The sequence below is a fragment of the Halichondria panicea genome, chromosome 7 (genome assembly GCF_963675165.1).
Source record: "Halichondria panicea chromosome 7, odHalPani1.1, whole genome shotgun sequence".
Lineage (NCBI taxonomy): Eukaryota > Metazoa > Porifera > Demospongiae > Suberitida > Halichondriidae > Halichondria > Halichondria panicea.
This window is the reverse complement of record NC_087383.1, coordinates 2,190,104-2,206,848: the sequence shown is the minus strand read 5'-3', so window position 1 is coordinate 2,206,848 and position 16,745 is coordinate 2,190,104. Positions and strand designations below refer to the sequence as shown.

The window sequence follows — 16,745 nt, the reverse complement described above, 5'->3', positions numbered from 1 at the left end:
CGTACACTCGGACGCCTTCAAGAAGTTTAGGTATAAGAAATGTGATAACCAAAACTGAATTTGTAGTCAAATAGTTGAAAGTGTGTATGTACGAATGATGGTCCTGTGATGATGCCATGTGTGTTCTACTAAAGTATCGTATGATCTAAATTGCACATTAGCTATTTTCGTTGCCATGCATAGGGTATGAATATATACATACACTCATTGTACCCCCCACAGAGAGTTCTTGCGAGCATCGACAGTGGACCCCCTGGACAGAAGGCTGGGTATCAACAAGTACTCTGACGTGACCAAGCCAATCATCCATACATCAGTGTCCATGGAGATATGCTCCACCCACTCTGTGAGTCTCCGTATACTTGAGTGAGAGTATAGCCGTTATACTAGCATACTTCTATTAAACAACATGATAATCATCACATGTGCCATTAATTGGTCTGGTACGTACTTTGTCCACTGTTTGACTGAAGCTCAGACTCTACTACTAATCTAGACTTTAACAATTCCTCCAGTGTGAGGCTATTAACTTATTTTTATGCCCCAATCTTCATGCAGGGGCGTAGCAAGCAACTTTAAAGTGGTCATGCCAACTTGATTAAAGGTCAGCTGCTTTTCTACTATTGGAACTTTTGCATACAGTGGTGAATTTTTTACCTAAGAAAAAGGTCATCACTTTTCCTCACCAAAACAGCATGCGCATTATCACTTACAATATTTACGACCATTACCTACCCAGCTGCTAAAGTGGTTAGGCCAAAACCTGACCAGCCTGACCGCTTGCTACGACCTTGATCTTATGTGCAACGTTATGCTATAATTATGTGAACATTATTTCTTACTCGCCCAGGTTCAGGTTCGAAAGTATTGTGTTTGAGATCACGTCAAGCAGATAGAGAAGGTGGAGCTGGTCCTCCAGGTGAGGGTGTGTACAGGTAGAATTAATTTGGTAGGTACGTAAAGTGTTTAAGAAGTTTACTGCCTTGTGTCAGGTATAGTGTTGGTATGCTTGTACGGTGTATGTAAGTACATGTATTCATTTGTCTTGCAAATACATGCATTCTTTGTCTTACACCAGTTGAAGTGTTCACTGCCCTCTCTTCTCCCCACACAGGACCTCCTTCAGCTGCAATACGAGGGCCTGGCAATCATGAAGATGTTTGAAAGGGCCAAAGTGAACATTAATCTGCTCATCTTCCTCATAAACAAAAATCGACAGAGCGTTAAATTGGATTTCCACTACATTCATTGACAGTTTTATACGTACAGTGCATGTGCTCTCTGTGACACTGTAGGGAGCATTGAATTTAAACCATCATTATTACTGTGCTATATTGACCAATTCCAACTGATTTGTTTTTAGGTAATTGTTATGTAATGTGCCGACATATTTCTAGTCTTCTGTACACTAACTGTTTTGTAAATTGTCCTAGTAATAATATAATTGTTGTCAAAAGTAAATCATGTCGAGATTAGCCTCGATCCCGGCCCATGCCGCACTTCTCTTGAAAGCCTGTGAAGGAGGCTAGCTAGGTGGAGATTATAGCATTATTACAATAGTGTATTCAGTTACATACATACAGCTAGTGCATGACATGCTCTCCGTGTCAGTAGGAAGCATTGAATTCACTCGTCACCATCTGTACATGTGCTATAATTATATTGACCAATGATAGAGATTAGATGCATAACACAACAAATTAATTAACATTTATTAATTAATTAATAACAACAATAATCATAATATAATTATAACTAAACATAATTATAATTTACTAAACATCATTAATTATAAACATTAATTATATTAATAATAATCAATCAATTAATTATAAATTAATAATCATAATTAATCAACAACAACGCACATTAATCTCGGGTAGTCCATTTCTCTTCCTCTCTTCGTTAGTGTCCCTGAATACTGTCTCGATACAGGATCTTAGGTGGTAGGGTATGTACAATTGTGTCAGTTCAGAGCAGTGGGTGGTTAGATGTCTGGCAAGCGTCTTCATTCCATCTTCTGTTATTGAGTCATTACCCCATATGTCCAGTGTTTCAATCTTGTTGATCAGTCCAGTTGATAGCTCCTCGATACTCTGATCAGTCAGTTCACAGTTACCCAAGTACAATGTTCTCAGAGTCTTATTGACTGCAAGTCCAGCAGCAATGTGACGACAGCTAGTCACTGTGTTACCAGACAAATCAAGATATTCGAGGGAATTGTTTGTATTTAGAAGTTGATAGAGGGCAGCTCCATTGTCGTCTGATATTGTTAGTGAGCAATTGGTCAGGTTCAGGCTCTTTAATGATGTGTTAGTGGACAAGGCCTCACAGAGTGTGCAAAGTCCATTGTTACCAATGGCATTATAAGACAAAACCAATTCAGATATTGAACTAGTGTTCTCGATAATCTCAGCGATGTGTATCCCTCCTGTAGGAATATCATTATTAGAGTTGGGACACTTGGAGAGTCCTCGGGCAAGAAATTTGCAGCCTTGTTCACTAATAGAGCAATTGTTGAGGCGCAGTGTGAATCCATTACTGGTGTTGGAACAAGCTGATACGAAATATCCAACAGAGAGGCAGTCGATAGGATTCATTGTAGTGTGATTAAGATTTAGATTGTGATTAAGAAGATTAGCCACAAACACACACAGTGACGAGTCTTCAGCTTCGTACAAACAATTGATGAGGGACAACAAAAGGGGCTTCGGCTCACCATACTCTTTCTCTTTCTCCTTTTTGACAACCTTTCTGACCAGATCAAAAACAGTGGCTGGAACTGGACACAAGAATCGAGGTAGCAAACTGAGGATTGGTCTACTAGTACTCAGTTTGGTGATACCAGCATAAAACTGGAAGACTGCACTGAATCGAGGACTACCAAACAGCTTCTGGAATACAGAAATTTGTTGCTTGGGAGACATGAGAGAGATGTGGATTGCTGCTAGTAGCTCTTGAATAGACAGGTGGAGAAAACAGTAGTAAACCAGATGACCATCGCTAATGATACTGGGAACAGTTTGTAATAGTCCAACGTATGAAATTTCCTTCGTAATGCGAAGAGCGGCCAAATCATTGTCAGTAAATGTTGCTTTGTTTTTTTCGATCCCATGATATGCAAGTTGACACATTTGTACGGTCTCTGTTCTGATTTCCGAGGGCAGTGAGTCTGGGGATGTGATGTCTCCCACTGGAGTGGTCTTCCCCAACCTATCCTGGAGGTATCTCTTGAGAGAGCTTTGGACAACTGATATGAATATCCCGTGGTTGGATGTGGGGAGTGAGTGGTTATCAGAAAGAAAGCAATTAACGACAATGGAAGCATTGAGGGGGAGGTAGCAGCTACCTTCTACCACAGGGTTCTCTCGAATTCTCTCCAGTAGAGTCTGCACAGCTTGTGAGTCACCATTCAGACACTCGGTAAAATACTGTTCTAGTTGATGTGGAGTGAACCCCAACACTTCCACCCTGGACGATACACGTGGGTGGAGCTTAGCTGAAGACGACGGGCGAGATGTTACAATGACGGCGGATTTATGTAGCGGACTTTCTTGTGCAAAGCCTGGTTCAACTAGTTTGGTGATGATCGAGTCTCCATGGAGGTCAGAAGGAAGCTCGTCCCACCCGTCCAGCACCCACAGTACACCTTTGCCATCAGTTTCTAAAATTTCATCTCCAATCTGGCTTGCGTGTGTTGATTTCCTACAAGGGAGAAGGTCTTCTATTTTCTTGGCTTCTCTAACAAGTGGATCTCTCAGTCTCACGAGGATTGCAATATCGAACTCTTGGAACAGTTTTCCCTCTGCCCACTCCTGACAGATGTGTAGAGCAAGGGTGCTCTTGCCAGAGCCGGGAGCTCCTTCAATCAACACAAAGTTTCGTCTATTTCCAATCTCAGAGAAAATGTTAGTCAAGTTAACCGGAGTTTTTTGAAGTAAAATATCGTCGATTTTTCCTGTGATTGATAGCCTAACAAATTCATCGTCGATTCTTCCTCTCTGTATTTTCTCCTTCTGAATCATTGCCAGTTTGAAGACTTTGTTTGTTGGAACAGGAGGCCATTGTATGGCTGATGTGGATACTCGTGCTCTGTAGCGACTTTGTAGGTAGTCCCTGTACGAGGACAGCTTGTGGTTCAGCAGGACCCTCTCTCGGGAGGGGGGACACGAGGTGGTGGAGTCTGGGGAAACAAAACAATAGGTGAGTACCATTCCTGGTGATAGTTAATAGAGAATTGTATGTGTAACAATAGCAATTAAGTTGAAAGTCCCTTATTTGGTTGCAATCACTCCCACAACGTATGGTACCACAATGACCACATGCACTCTCACATGACAGACTCACATTTGTCAGACAAGTACTTGCACACTCGAACAGCAACGTCTTCTTTGAGCAGGGAGAGTATGATGAGTAGCAGAGCTTGGAAAGTGGCGTCTTGTCCGTTGGTCAGAATCCAGAATTTCAAAGCCAGCAACATTCCTGCCAGAGTGCCATCTACATATGCTCTAGTCCTCACGTCAGTTTGCTCTCCAGGTGAGAGCTCCAATTTTTCAAGATAGCCTTTGTGAACATTGTCGAAACATGCTGCTAACTCGGGTAGATCTGGTTCCTTTATTGCTGTATTGAGCTGCTCATCAGTCAGTTTCATTTCTGTCTTCAGATCGTCAATTGTGAGCTCTGAAATAGATAGCAAGCACACAAGGTTAGCAATCACCAATGAGGGTTTTATGCTTTAGCAATCATTGGGTTTATCCTTTATAGGAAACATGACAGTCTTTATACCTTGGTTCTGCTCTTTAGTGGCCATTCCAGCAAATAAATCTGTGCCTTGCAGCTAGCTCTCTCTGAAATATATTGGGTGTGTTGTTGTTTTTGCATGACTTGCAAAAAAAGTGGGTGTATCTCAGATATCTAAGACTGAGATACACCCACTTTTGCATTTAATACCACACCCACCAAAGACATTTGAGACAAAACCTCCAAAAGAACGGCGGATGATTCATGAGACTAGGTACTGGCATGCGCAAGGAACACGTGGTCAGGCAGTCAGTGAAAGAACAAACAAATTAGAAAACTTCTCTTCCCTATAATTCTCAAGATTTCCCTTGCTGATCTATCCTGTAATTCTCTATAAGAAGATGACCACTACCTCCTCGAGCACATCCTCAACTGGAACACCGCCGATCAGTTCCACCAACCCGACGACAACTCCGACAACTCTCAACACCATGATTGCCAATTCTGTCCAGGCAGCCCTCGGCGCGGTGTTACCAACGATCATCACCGCAATGGACCAGCGGATTCAGGCAGCAGTCCAACAACACAGCCCCACAGCCGGCCCCTCATCAGTCTCACCATCAGTCCCACCCTCGATCCCAACCATCTCTGCTTCCGGCTCGGGTACCCCACGGAGTCCCACCTCAGGCCCTGTTGTCAGCACCGGAACGGCAGGTATGTCAAGTACCTCACTAGCACATGTTCCCCTCGTATCCACTAGTGCCCCCCGTACTCAAATCCGCATGAGCCTCCCCACATTACCGACGATACCAAGCATTATTCCATATACGGTCAATGTAGGCCAGAATGCCATCCCCATTCCCGACAAACTATCTAAAAAATCGGAAAAAGGGGAATTTATCGAACTAGCTGAGTTCTTACCCGACTCGTTCGGGGGTACCTCAAACGATACGGGTGAGAAACCCAGAAGAAAGCGCAGGGTTGCCAACATATTACATAAAAACCTCTGCTCTACGTTTTACAAATAAATGCTAGGTCTACAATCAATCAAGACACAGAACTAGATCTAGCTATGGCGACGTGCTTCTGCTGCCCCAAACCTCGCTACAAACGGCTGGTTGATGGGCTCTTCCCAGAGTACCCTCAAACACCCACACGTACCTGTGTCTGCTAATATAGACAAGCTGCTCTTCTTTGTTCAAACCTCCCCTGACCATCTGGACAATATTGGAGAGTACCTCGCTCTGAGACTGTGTCAGAGCCTGCAAAAGAGAGAGAAACGGGTTAGACGACTATTTCAGAGATGTACCTGTACAGTACAATGTCGACATGTCATGTATAGCTAGGGAAATTTATCGACCATCCAAAATGGTGTACCGTATATCTTCTAATTTATCGGACAGGAAAAAATAATTATTTTGGAAATTGTCCGGGTATAATTGGAACAGATTTTTATAGAGCATGCGAAGTGTCCGGAATAATTAGAACAAGCAAGCAGCTGCATGCGAGCTAGCTAAGTTTAATAGAACAGGGTACGACTGAATAGTTGCACAAGCTATCTAAAACTAGCTACTCAAAGCTATCTAACTGCAGCGCTCTAAGTCTTACTTGCCGTCTGTGAATGATAACTCGGTATTGTCCGGATATTTAGAACAAATGTAATATTAAAGTACTGGAGTGTCCGTTGTATTAGAACAACGAAAATTGCCCAAAAGAGTGTCTGGGTAATTAGAAGTGTCCGATAAATTAGAAGATATACGGTATATATGTGGCTGGGAACTTTAAATGTTATATCTATGATACAACTATAGTATCCAATGGCTTTCTCACAAACGTGGTACAAAATACCATTTTCATGCCTCTCCCTCCCCCCAGGCATGTGAGTGTGGCTCTGCAAGTGACGGAGAAGCTGCTGTCAGCCTGTGACTCACGAAAGCTCCAGTTGATTGTGGATAGCTACCTGGATATACTGCATAATATGCTGGAAACTAGCAACACAGAACTGCATATCATGGCCACCAATTCGGTGAGTAGGGAGTGGGTGTGGTGTGTGTGGGTGTGAGTAGAGTGTGTGTCTGTGATAGTGCCGAGAGTGAACGTGCGTGTATGTGTGTGGGTGTGAGTAGCGAGTGTAAGTGTGAGAGTGCGGAAAGTGACCATGCATGTATATGTGTGGGTGTGTGTAGTGGGTGTGGAGGGGGTATGCCATTAGCCAGGAGTGAGTGTGTGAAGTGAACTTGTTTATACAACACATTGACCCTTCCTCCGCACACACACAGTTTGTGAAGTTTGCCGAGCGAGAGGAAGGGAACACCCCCTACCACAGACAGTACGACGTCCTCATCCACCGCTTTGCCTCTCTTAGCCTCACCAAGAATGTCGACGACGCCGATAAATATCACGAGTATGTGTACATGAAATGAGTTTGAGTGGCCACAGGTCGAAGTGTTAGGTGTCATATTTTAACTGTACCGCCCTTAGGGTGCTCTGCCACATGCATAACTTGTGATCACATTGCTTTCATCACCAACTCCACCCCTCCCCACTACACCTCACACAGGACGCGGATGGCTGGGTTGCAAGGGCTGAGGGGAGTGATAAAGAAGATTGGTCGGCAAGACAACCTCCAGATGAACATTTGGGACCTTGATCACATGAACAAGATAGTGCCGCCCTTCCTCTTCAATATGCACAGTCACAGTGTCGCCCAGTCAAGGTATACTGTCTAGGATAGTCACTACAATTTGCTTCAGTTCTACTCCTGAAGCACTGGCTAATACACATACTTCAATGAGCTACATACATGTACCAGAAACATTGATAGCCTCAGTCTGTATCAAACTTACCTATTGATGGCCTTAGATAATTATATGCAGTGTGTGCCCATAGTAACCCCCCTCCCACTCTGACAGAGAGATCCAGCCTGTTGTGGAGGAGGGGGACAGTCTGGGAGGGTACTCTCAGGATAGTCTCACTGAGCTCATAACTTTTGCCGGACTCTCTCACATCGACAGTGTCCTCAAGCCAATACTGCAGTAAGTCATTCAATGCCTCGTGTGCGTAGGTGCTACTTGTAGGCAAGGTGGTTTCCCTAATGTGCATGTATACAGTGTACGTACGTAGGTGTTACAACACTGTACTTGTAGGCAAGGTGGTTTCCCTAATAGGTGTAACTTAAATGGAACTGCATTCAGCAGGAATTCATTTAGCCTCCTTCACCGGCCTTTGAAAGAAGGCCTGCTATCGACTGCTTGCGCATGCGCCAAATAAATATTCCTATAATACTGGATACATCAGAGAAAATATCCTAAAAGTCATACACAGAGCTATATAGCTAGCTAGCTAGAGACAGAGCTGTGTAGGTTTGTTGTACTGCTATTTTCTTCTGATAGAATCAGTAGCAGTAGTATAGTAGACTTTCACCAAGTTAGTGTTAAATGGGCGTGGCCTGTCCATATAGGCTTTTATCAGCCGTCACTCCTTTCAGACGATCGTCATCCACACTGTTGCAGGCTGTGAGTCTTTTGTTAACATAGCAGGCTAAGGGTAGCTATCAGAGAATGCTATCCGATGGGCTAGAAACCTTCAATCGAACTTTCTATCTACTTCTTTCAATCCACTTCCTTTCGTTGTGATGTCATAGTTTTACTGAGCATAAACGATGTTATCCAAAGCCCCCAGATATCGGGGGGATATTAGGGCATGCGCAAGCAGTCGATACCAGGCCTACTTCCCTAGTGGGAAGTGCGGCCTGGGATCGAGGCTAGAGTTCATTAGGATTCTTAATTAACTCCTGATGTTAGTAAAGTGCTATGACCTATTGTGCAATGTTGTCTCAGCAGGTCTAGTACCATGACAACCATTGTCTCATATCCTGTGTATATACCGTATAGCGGGTATATTTCGAGGGTATAAATGTTCGCGGTTTTCGCGGATTGAGCCTCTACCGCGAAAATTTTTACCCACGAAAATTTATATCTTTATTGAATAGTAGGCGTGTTCAGTATTATTGACCACACCTATCGACAATAAGAGGTGCCTCACCGTTATAGGCTAGGCCTGGATTCGAGGCTAACGGTGTGGTGGTAACAGCTGCATGTTGATGTGCGCATGCGCCAAAAGGCTGGAACTCAGACCACGAAAATAAAATCCGCGAAATCCTTTGTAATGGTCCATCCGCGAAAATTTATACCCTCGAAATATACCCGCTATACGGTAGTAGCACTCCATTGCTCCCCTTATAGACACTTTGACCTAAACAAACTATGGATATCAGACAAGGAATTCACAGCTGGTGTGTACATCATCGTCGTGGAAGCCATGCAGGTACACGTATATACTGGTGGCCAACTTGGAAACGGTTCTCACCATAGTGTATTATTATTAGTGCATCATGCCAAGGGCGTATACAGAGAAGAGGGCATGCAACTCTCGCCCTATTCTCAGATCATCCGACTTTGTATTGAGCTATTTTTAGAACTGCCCACAAAAACGCCCACGAGTAACCTTTGACCGCACAAGGTAAATCAAAGTATTTTTTATATCTGTGCTAGCTAGCTAGCTTGATTGCAGCATAGTAAAACTAGTTCTCAGCAGCAGTATGGCTCGTACTAGCAGTGTCAAAGGCAAAGAGGCAAACCATCCAACAGTTGCAACTCCAAGAAGATGAAACCTAGGTACAATAAACCTGTCTTCCTGAGTCTCTGGTACTTCTTAACAATGCGCCCAGCTCTTAACTTCCTGCTCGAAGGGGTTGTATTGGACCTGGCTGGACTAGGACTGGTCATGACACTTCTCTAAAATAATACTGCACTGTTCATGTTATGTTAGCTAGCTAGCTAGCTAGCAAAGGCAGCTCTGATGTACACGCCCATAATTATAACTCCGTAAACAGCACCGCCCACTTGTTCACGTCCGTATACTGAATTCTATTTTTAGCATATCCGGTCTCTGATACGAAGTCGGATGAGTACGTAGGATACATAGTGAGTTGCATGCCCTCTTCTCTGTATACGCCCTTGATCATGCTTGATACTTATGGTCGTGTACGGTCGACTGTAAATTCTGACTTGACTGCTCTGCGCAGTTAAGGCCTGGGTCAGGCACTGATAAGATTAATTTTATTCATTGCCAACATTTTATGTAGATCATGTAGATCATGTAGTGTTAATGAGATTCATAATGTTTATTAATGTTATTCATTGCATTGACGTCATAAGGTCAATGTATTTGCTTAGCTAGCTGCTAGAACTATTATAGATTATCTTTGGCAACAAATACGGCGGACTTAAACAAGGTAAGAGTAGCTGTTTAGGCCCTCAAAAGATAGAGTATGTTGTTATGATTATGTTTCCTTGATGGGAAGTAAAAATGTCCAAAACTTTCTTAGCTATGCTAGCTTCTTTAGCTCTGACAGCCACTCTAGAGGTAGGCTATTTTGTGTATCTCAAGAATACAATAACTGCTACTTTTCCCATCAAGGATACTAGTACCTAGCTATGAGATGTTCATCTAGCCTTGTTTTTGAAGCTTGATCTTGGCATCTTCAACGCCGTATTTGCACTTCTCTTTCTGAAAGTGGCATGACGTCATCACCATTTATGGGACTAATTAGCATAATTGAATTAAGCTAATTAGTTTTTTGGAAAAAGAAAACATTGAGCTTCATTTTGGATCATTTTGATGCAGCATACACTGTATATTGCAAATAATACAGCAGTATGAACATAGTGTAAATTTTTGGTGTTGAAATCTGGACCCGGGCCTTAAGTGCGCAGAGTGTCCACAACGTAACATTGATAGCTTTCAGGTCCAACATACTCCGTCACTTTCTGAACAAGATTGTTTATTCAAGCATTTCAATTGTTCCCTCCAGTGTCTACTTACAGTGTAGACATGTACCCCCCAGTGTACATTATCTTATCCCTCCACAGCCCTCTAGTGTACATTATCCACTGTACACGTACCCCCATAGAGACAGGATCGGTACAAGGCCGTCCAGTCGCTGGTGGACCACCTGGATGCCTATTATGCTTTTGAGCACTGCCCCAAATTCAGCCTATTATGCTTGTGGAAAGAACCTATTATGCCCTACATTCAGTATTTCGTAACCAAAAATTATATCTTGATATAATTATACGTAGCCCCCCACAGCCTCCCAGTGTACATTATCCACTTACATGTGCCCCCACAGCCCCCAGTGTACATTATCCACTTACATGTACCCCCCACAGCCTCCCAGTGTACATTATCCACTTACATGTACCCCCCACAGCCTCCCAGTGTACATTATCCACTTACATGTACCCCCACAGCCCCCAGTGTACATTATCCACTTACATGTACCCCCACAGCCTCCCAGTGTACATTATCCACTTACATGTACCCCCCACAGCCTCCCAGTGTACATTATCCACTTACATGTGCCCCCACAGCCCCCAGTGTACATTATCCACTTACATGTACCCCCACAGCCCCCAGTGTACATTATCCACTTACATGTGCCCCCACAGCCCCCAGTGTACATTATCCACTTACATGTGCCCCCACAGCCCCCAGTGTACATTATCCACTTACATGTACCCCCCACAGCCCCCCAGTGTACATTATCCACTTACATGTACCCCCCACAGCCTCCCAGTGTACATTATCCACTTACATGTACCCCCACAGCCCCCAGTGTACATTATCCACTTACATGTGCCCCCACAGCCTCCCAGTGTACATTATCCACTTACATGTACCCCCCACAGCCTCCCAGTGTACATTATCCACTTACATGTACCCCCCACAGCCTCCCAGTGTACATTATCCACTTACATGTGCCCCCACAGCCCCCAGTGTACATTATCCACTTACATGTACCCCCACAGCCCCCAGTGTACATTATCCACTTACATGTACCCCCACAGCCCCCAATGTACATTATCCACTTACATGTGCCCCCACAGCCCCCAGTGTACATTATCCACTTACATGTGCCCCCACAGCCTCCCAGTGTACATTATCCACTTACATGTGCCCCCACAGCCCCCAGTGTACATTATCCACTTACATGTGCCCCCACAGCCTCCCAGTGTACATTATCCACTTACATGTGCCCCCACAGCCTCCCAGTGTACATTATCCACTTACGTGTGCCCCCACAGCCCCCAGTGTACATTATCCACTTACATGTACCCCCACAGCCCCCAGTGTACATTATCCACTTACATGTACCCCCACAGCCCCCAGTGTACATTATCCACTTACATGTACCCCCACAGCCCCCAGTGTACATTATCCACTTACATGTGCCCCCCACAGCCCGAGTCCCCCAGGGTACATTAACTTAAATGTACCTCCCCCACAGCCCCCCTGTGTACATTATCCACTATAATACACGTACCCCCACAGCCCCCCAGTGTACATTATCCACTGTACATGTACCCCCACAGAGACAGGATCGGTACAAGGCCGTCCAGTCGCTGGTGGACCACCTGGATGCCAGGGTGAAGGAGTCCTGGGAGACCAAACAGGGGATCCTCGGCACACTCTCTAAGTGTGTTGCCGTGGCAGCAGACAGCTCTCTAGGTGAGTCTCCATGGTAGAGTACTTGTATGGTTTCAACACTATTTTGGGGCCATTTTCTAAAGAAGGCTATACGCATTTATTCTTCATACGCAGATGCTTTCATAGCTGTTATTAAAGTTTGTACATGACATTGTATGTTTTGACACTGGCTTAATCTTTATAATTATACGTACCGTATTACTAGAATATTTTTCTGGTGAAAAACCTTTTCGAATGAGCCAAATCAGCAGAAAATGTGACCCTTTGCGATCTAACTATTGCGTTCTGGCAAGGATCGTGTGTATTTACTAGTAATAATTTAGGTTTTGCAGATATTATTGTTGCGAATTGATCAACCCTCGCACGATTCGCAAATGTTTGATGCTCGCAAAACATTCTAGTAATACGGTAGTATGGTTTAATTCCACGCTTTAAATCGGCATACATGTATTTACATTACTTAGCTTGTGTCCACTCATGCAGGTCCGTCTGTACTGGATATATTCCGTACACTGGTCCGCCACCTCCGTATCTCCATAGAAACTGTTTCAGAAGGCCCCTCCGACCTCAGGTCCTCTCTGACCTTTCAGCAATCCATCACTATCACTGTGGGGGAGTTTGCAGGAGTCCTTCCCGACTATCATAAGCCAGATATACTGGGGCTCATCAACTCTTATGTACCCGTGGCCTCAGGGGGTCTTGATAGCGGAGCCACCACTGGACTGTCTGTACATCCTCTGGCACCTCAGGACACTCAAAACAGGTGAGAATTGTAATTATAAAGCTATTGCTTCATTTAGCTATTTGTGTACATGTATGTGTTTAGTTTCCTGTCATAAACACTGTTTGTACATGTACGTGTTCTATGATTCTGGTGCCTTCGTGAATCCTGTTTATAGCAGTAACCTTTGAGTAGACTATGATATTATGTTATACTTATTGTCCATACATCAGAATTTATGGCAGTAAACCTCCGAGGACAAGGGTGAAGCTCCGAGGCCAAGGATGGTTTACGTTTGCCATAAATTCAAATGTAGTGGACAGTAAGTGTTATATACCCACTTTAATGAAAAGTACTTGTTACCTAAGCTACCTTACCTTGGATACAACAATAGCTAACTGTCTCAAAAACTATTGAGGCAAAAAGGTTGTGCGTATAGCTTTTAGCCAGTGCTAAGCTTCTAGCTCTACGCACTAACTTGTCAATGTCCAAGCAGTGAGCCCCACCCGGCCATCCTCCAGCCTTCCTGGTGTTTAGTGAGCCCCACCCATCTGTCCTGCCTTTGTCAACAAGTGTCTAGCTTCTTTTTGGCTGTGTAGATCTAGTATAAAATCAGTGCGCCCTCAAGGCAAGGGAGTTTATGAGGAATGTGCTCCAGGCTAGGGCTGGGGTTTATGGTAGTTAAACCCCAGCCAGTTGCTATGATACAGACCCCAAGTGGGGAATATATTATAGAGGATGATCTGCTTGTAATTATGTGACCATGCACAATAGACTGCGTGCATTACTAAGTGTTTATGCTTCCATAATTGTATTCCAGCCCCATGTTGACTACCTCCCTGGTCAAGTGTTTGAGGGCAGTGGCTGACACCTGTCACGCATCAGTGCTGGAGACCGCGTTCCCAGGGCAACTGTTTGCCTCCCTCGTCCAATTGCTCCTCATACGAGAACCCAGCACACAGTTGGATGTGGCCCTACTCTGGCATCGTCTCGTAGATCACCATGCCAACAAGGACAAGATTCCTCTCAACACGTGCGTATGTGTGCGTGCGTGCGTACCTTGCTATGTTCAGTGTGCATTTGAGGCATACTAGACTTTGTTTGTCAGTTATACAGGTCCATATGAGCTTTTGTCTTAGCTTTCACTACATGTATTTATACAATCATGTGCAGTGCATACAGCTACATGTATGTGTATTTATACCCTCCTCTTGTGCAGTGATTGGGTGAGTCTGGAGGCTGTAGGGCTCTCACTGGGTTTGGTTTTGAAAAGATTCCTCTCTAAAACAGTCAACTCTCTCTTCACCAATCTCCTGGAACTGGCCAAAGCTCTCTGCACTAGCCCTGCTAACACACTCGCTTTCTACCAACTCGTATTTCTCCTGACACTGGAATTCTCTTATCAAGGGGCTCTCAGATATACTGGTCTTCCTACACCAGCTGCAAGAGTTTGCTGTGAAGGAGAAAGGCCTTGAGGCACATCACAGAGTGGTGCTACATGCTACAGTGGCGGGTGTGCTGCATCTAGCGTCCAAGATTAGTCGAAACGAGGTACTCAAGACGACACACATCGATGGAGTGATTGCTAAGAGAAGGGAGACAGCTCCAAAGGCTATAGTGGGACATTCTTCTAGAGGGGTGAGTGTGTGTGTATGGGGGGGGCAGTCTTCTAAAGGGTGAGCAGGGTGAGCAGGGTGTCATCAAGGGCGTATACAGAGAAGAGGGCATGCAACTCGCCCTATTCTCAGAATCATCCGACTTCGTATTGAGCTATTTTTAGAACTGCCCACAAAAACGCCCACGCGTAACCTTTGACCGCACAAGGTAAATCAAAGTCTTTTTTATATCTGTATAAGCTAGCTCGATTGCAGCATAGTAAAACTAGTTCTCAGCAGCAGTATGGCTCGTACTAGCAGTGTCAAAGGCAAAGGCAAACCATCCAACAGTTGCAACTCCAAGAAGATGAAACCTAGGTACAATAAACCTGTCTTCCTGAGTCTCTGGTACTTCTTAACAATGCGCCCAGCACTTAACTTCCCGCTCGTAGGGGTTGTCTTGGACCTGGCTGGACTAGGACTGGTCATGACACTTCTCTAAAATAATACGATATCCCCCTCTAGCTCCAATCCTCCCCCTAAAATTTACATTTAGGTACTAGTCGGAGTTCATAGCTGGAAATTTTACATACTAACAGCAAGAGTTCATGATAAAGGTCTATTATGAACTCTCTTGCTAACAGTTGACCTTTTTTTTTAGCAAAATTTTTTAGTCACTTTTCTTATTACTCTCTCTATTTCAAAATCCTATATGACACCCTGGTGAGTATGGGGCAGTCTTGCACATGTGTGGGGGACGGTAGTGATGATGCCCATGCATGATAATACACAGCACTGACTACATGTGTGGGTGTTCATCTAGATACATATTCAAATGACTTGAGGTGCAGAGTGTTGCTACACTACTTAAGCAAACCAAGTAAGAGAATTAATGTACGTCAGCAAAAGTATTGTAAAAGAATAGAGCATTTGTTCGGGAGAAGTGGAGATGTCGAGCCAAAATAGCAAAGGCATGGTCCTCATCCTATGCTGAATCCGTAAAACAGTGCTACAGATACTCTTTGAAAATCTAGGCACTTACTTAGGAGAAGTTCAAGCAAAGATACACATACATTTGTACATAATTATGAAGCTTGTGGGTATATCATAATCATGATCAGCTTTGTTTTGTGGTTTAGTGGTGTGAGTACTCACTTCAACATTCAACTTTGAATGATTCAACCTACTGTATGGTCCCACTATGTACGTGCACTGCCTATATATGGTCCCACTATGTACATGTACTGCCTATGGTCCCACTATGTACACGCACTGCCTATGGTCCCACTATGTACATGCACTGCTTATGGTCCCACTATGTACATGCACTGCTTATGGTCCCACTATGTACATGCACTGCTTATGGTCCCACTATGTACACGCACTGCCTATGGTCCCACTATGTACATGCACTGCTTATGGTCCCACTATGTACATGCACTGCCTATGGTCCCACTATGTACATGCACTGCCTATGGTCCCACTATGTACGTGCACTGCTTATGGTCCCACTATGTACGTGCACTGCCTATATATGGTCCCACTATGTACATGTACTGCCTATGGTCCCACTATGTACACGCACTGCCTATGGTCCCACTATGTACATGCACTGCTTATGGTCCCACTATGTACATGCACTGCTTATGGTCCCACTATGTACATGCACTGCTTATGGTCCCACTATGTACATGCACTGCCTATGGTCCCACTATGTACATGCACTGCTTATGGTCCCACTATGTACATGCACTGCTTATGGTCCCATTATATACATGCACTGCTTATGGTCCCACTATGTACATGCACTGCCTATGGTCCCACTATGTACATGTACATGCACTGCTTATGGTCCCACTATGTACATGCACTGCCTATGCCCCCACTATGTACATGCACTGCCTATGGTCCCACTATGTACATGCATTGCTTATGGTCCCACTATGTACGTGCACTGCCTATGGTCCCACTATGTACGTGCACTGCCTATGGTCCCACTATGTACGTGCACTGCTTATGGCCCCACTATGTACGTGCACTGCCTATGGTTCCACTATGTACGTGCACTGCCTATGGTCCCACTATGTACGTGCACTGCCTATGGTCCCACTATGTACATGCACTGCTTATGGTCCCAC

At 44.4% G+C, this 16,745-nt stretch overlaps 1 protein-coding gene and 1 long non-coding RNA gene across 5 annotated transcripts in view; one reads left to right on the top strand and one right to left on the bottom strand.

Annotated features, from left to right (window-relative positions):
- Window positions 1–16,745, top strand: part of LOC135339200 (uncharacterized) — a 130,126-nt gene that overhangs the window by 9,953 nt on the left and 103,428 nt on the right. The gene's annotated exons all lie outside the window — the stretch shown is intronic.
- Window positions 1,644–4,177, bottom strand: LOC135339154 (NACHT, LRR and PYD domains-containing protein 12-like). The gene has a single exon (XM_064535298.1). The coding sequence runs from the start codon at window positions 4,023–4,025 to the stop codon at window positions 1,854–1,856; it is 2,172 nt and encodes a 723-aa protein (XP_064391368.1). The 5' UTR covers window positions 4,026–4,177; the 3' UTR covers window positions 1,644–1,853.

Excerpts from the sequence above, each read along its gene's own strand:
- LOC135339154 (XM_064535298.1), bottom strand. The coding sequence starts at position 4,025 with ATGATTCAGAAGGAGAAAATACAGAGAGGAAGAATCGACGATGAATTT.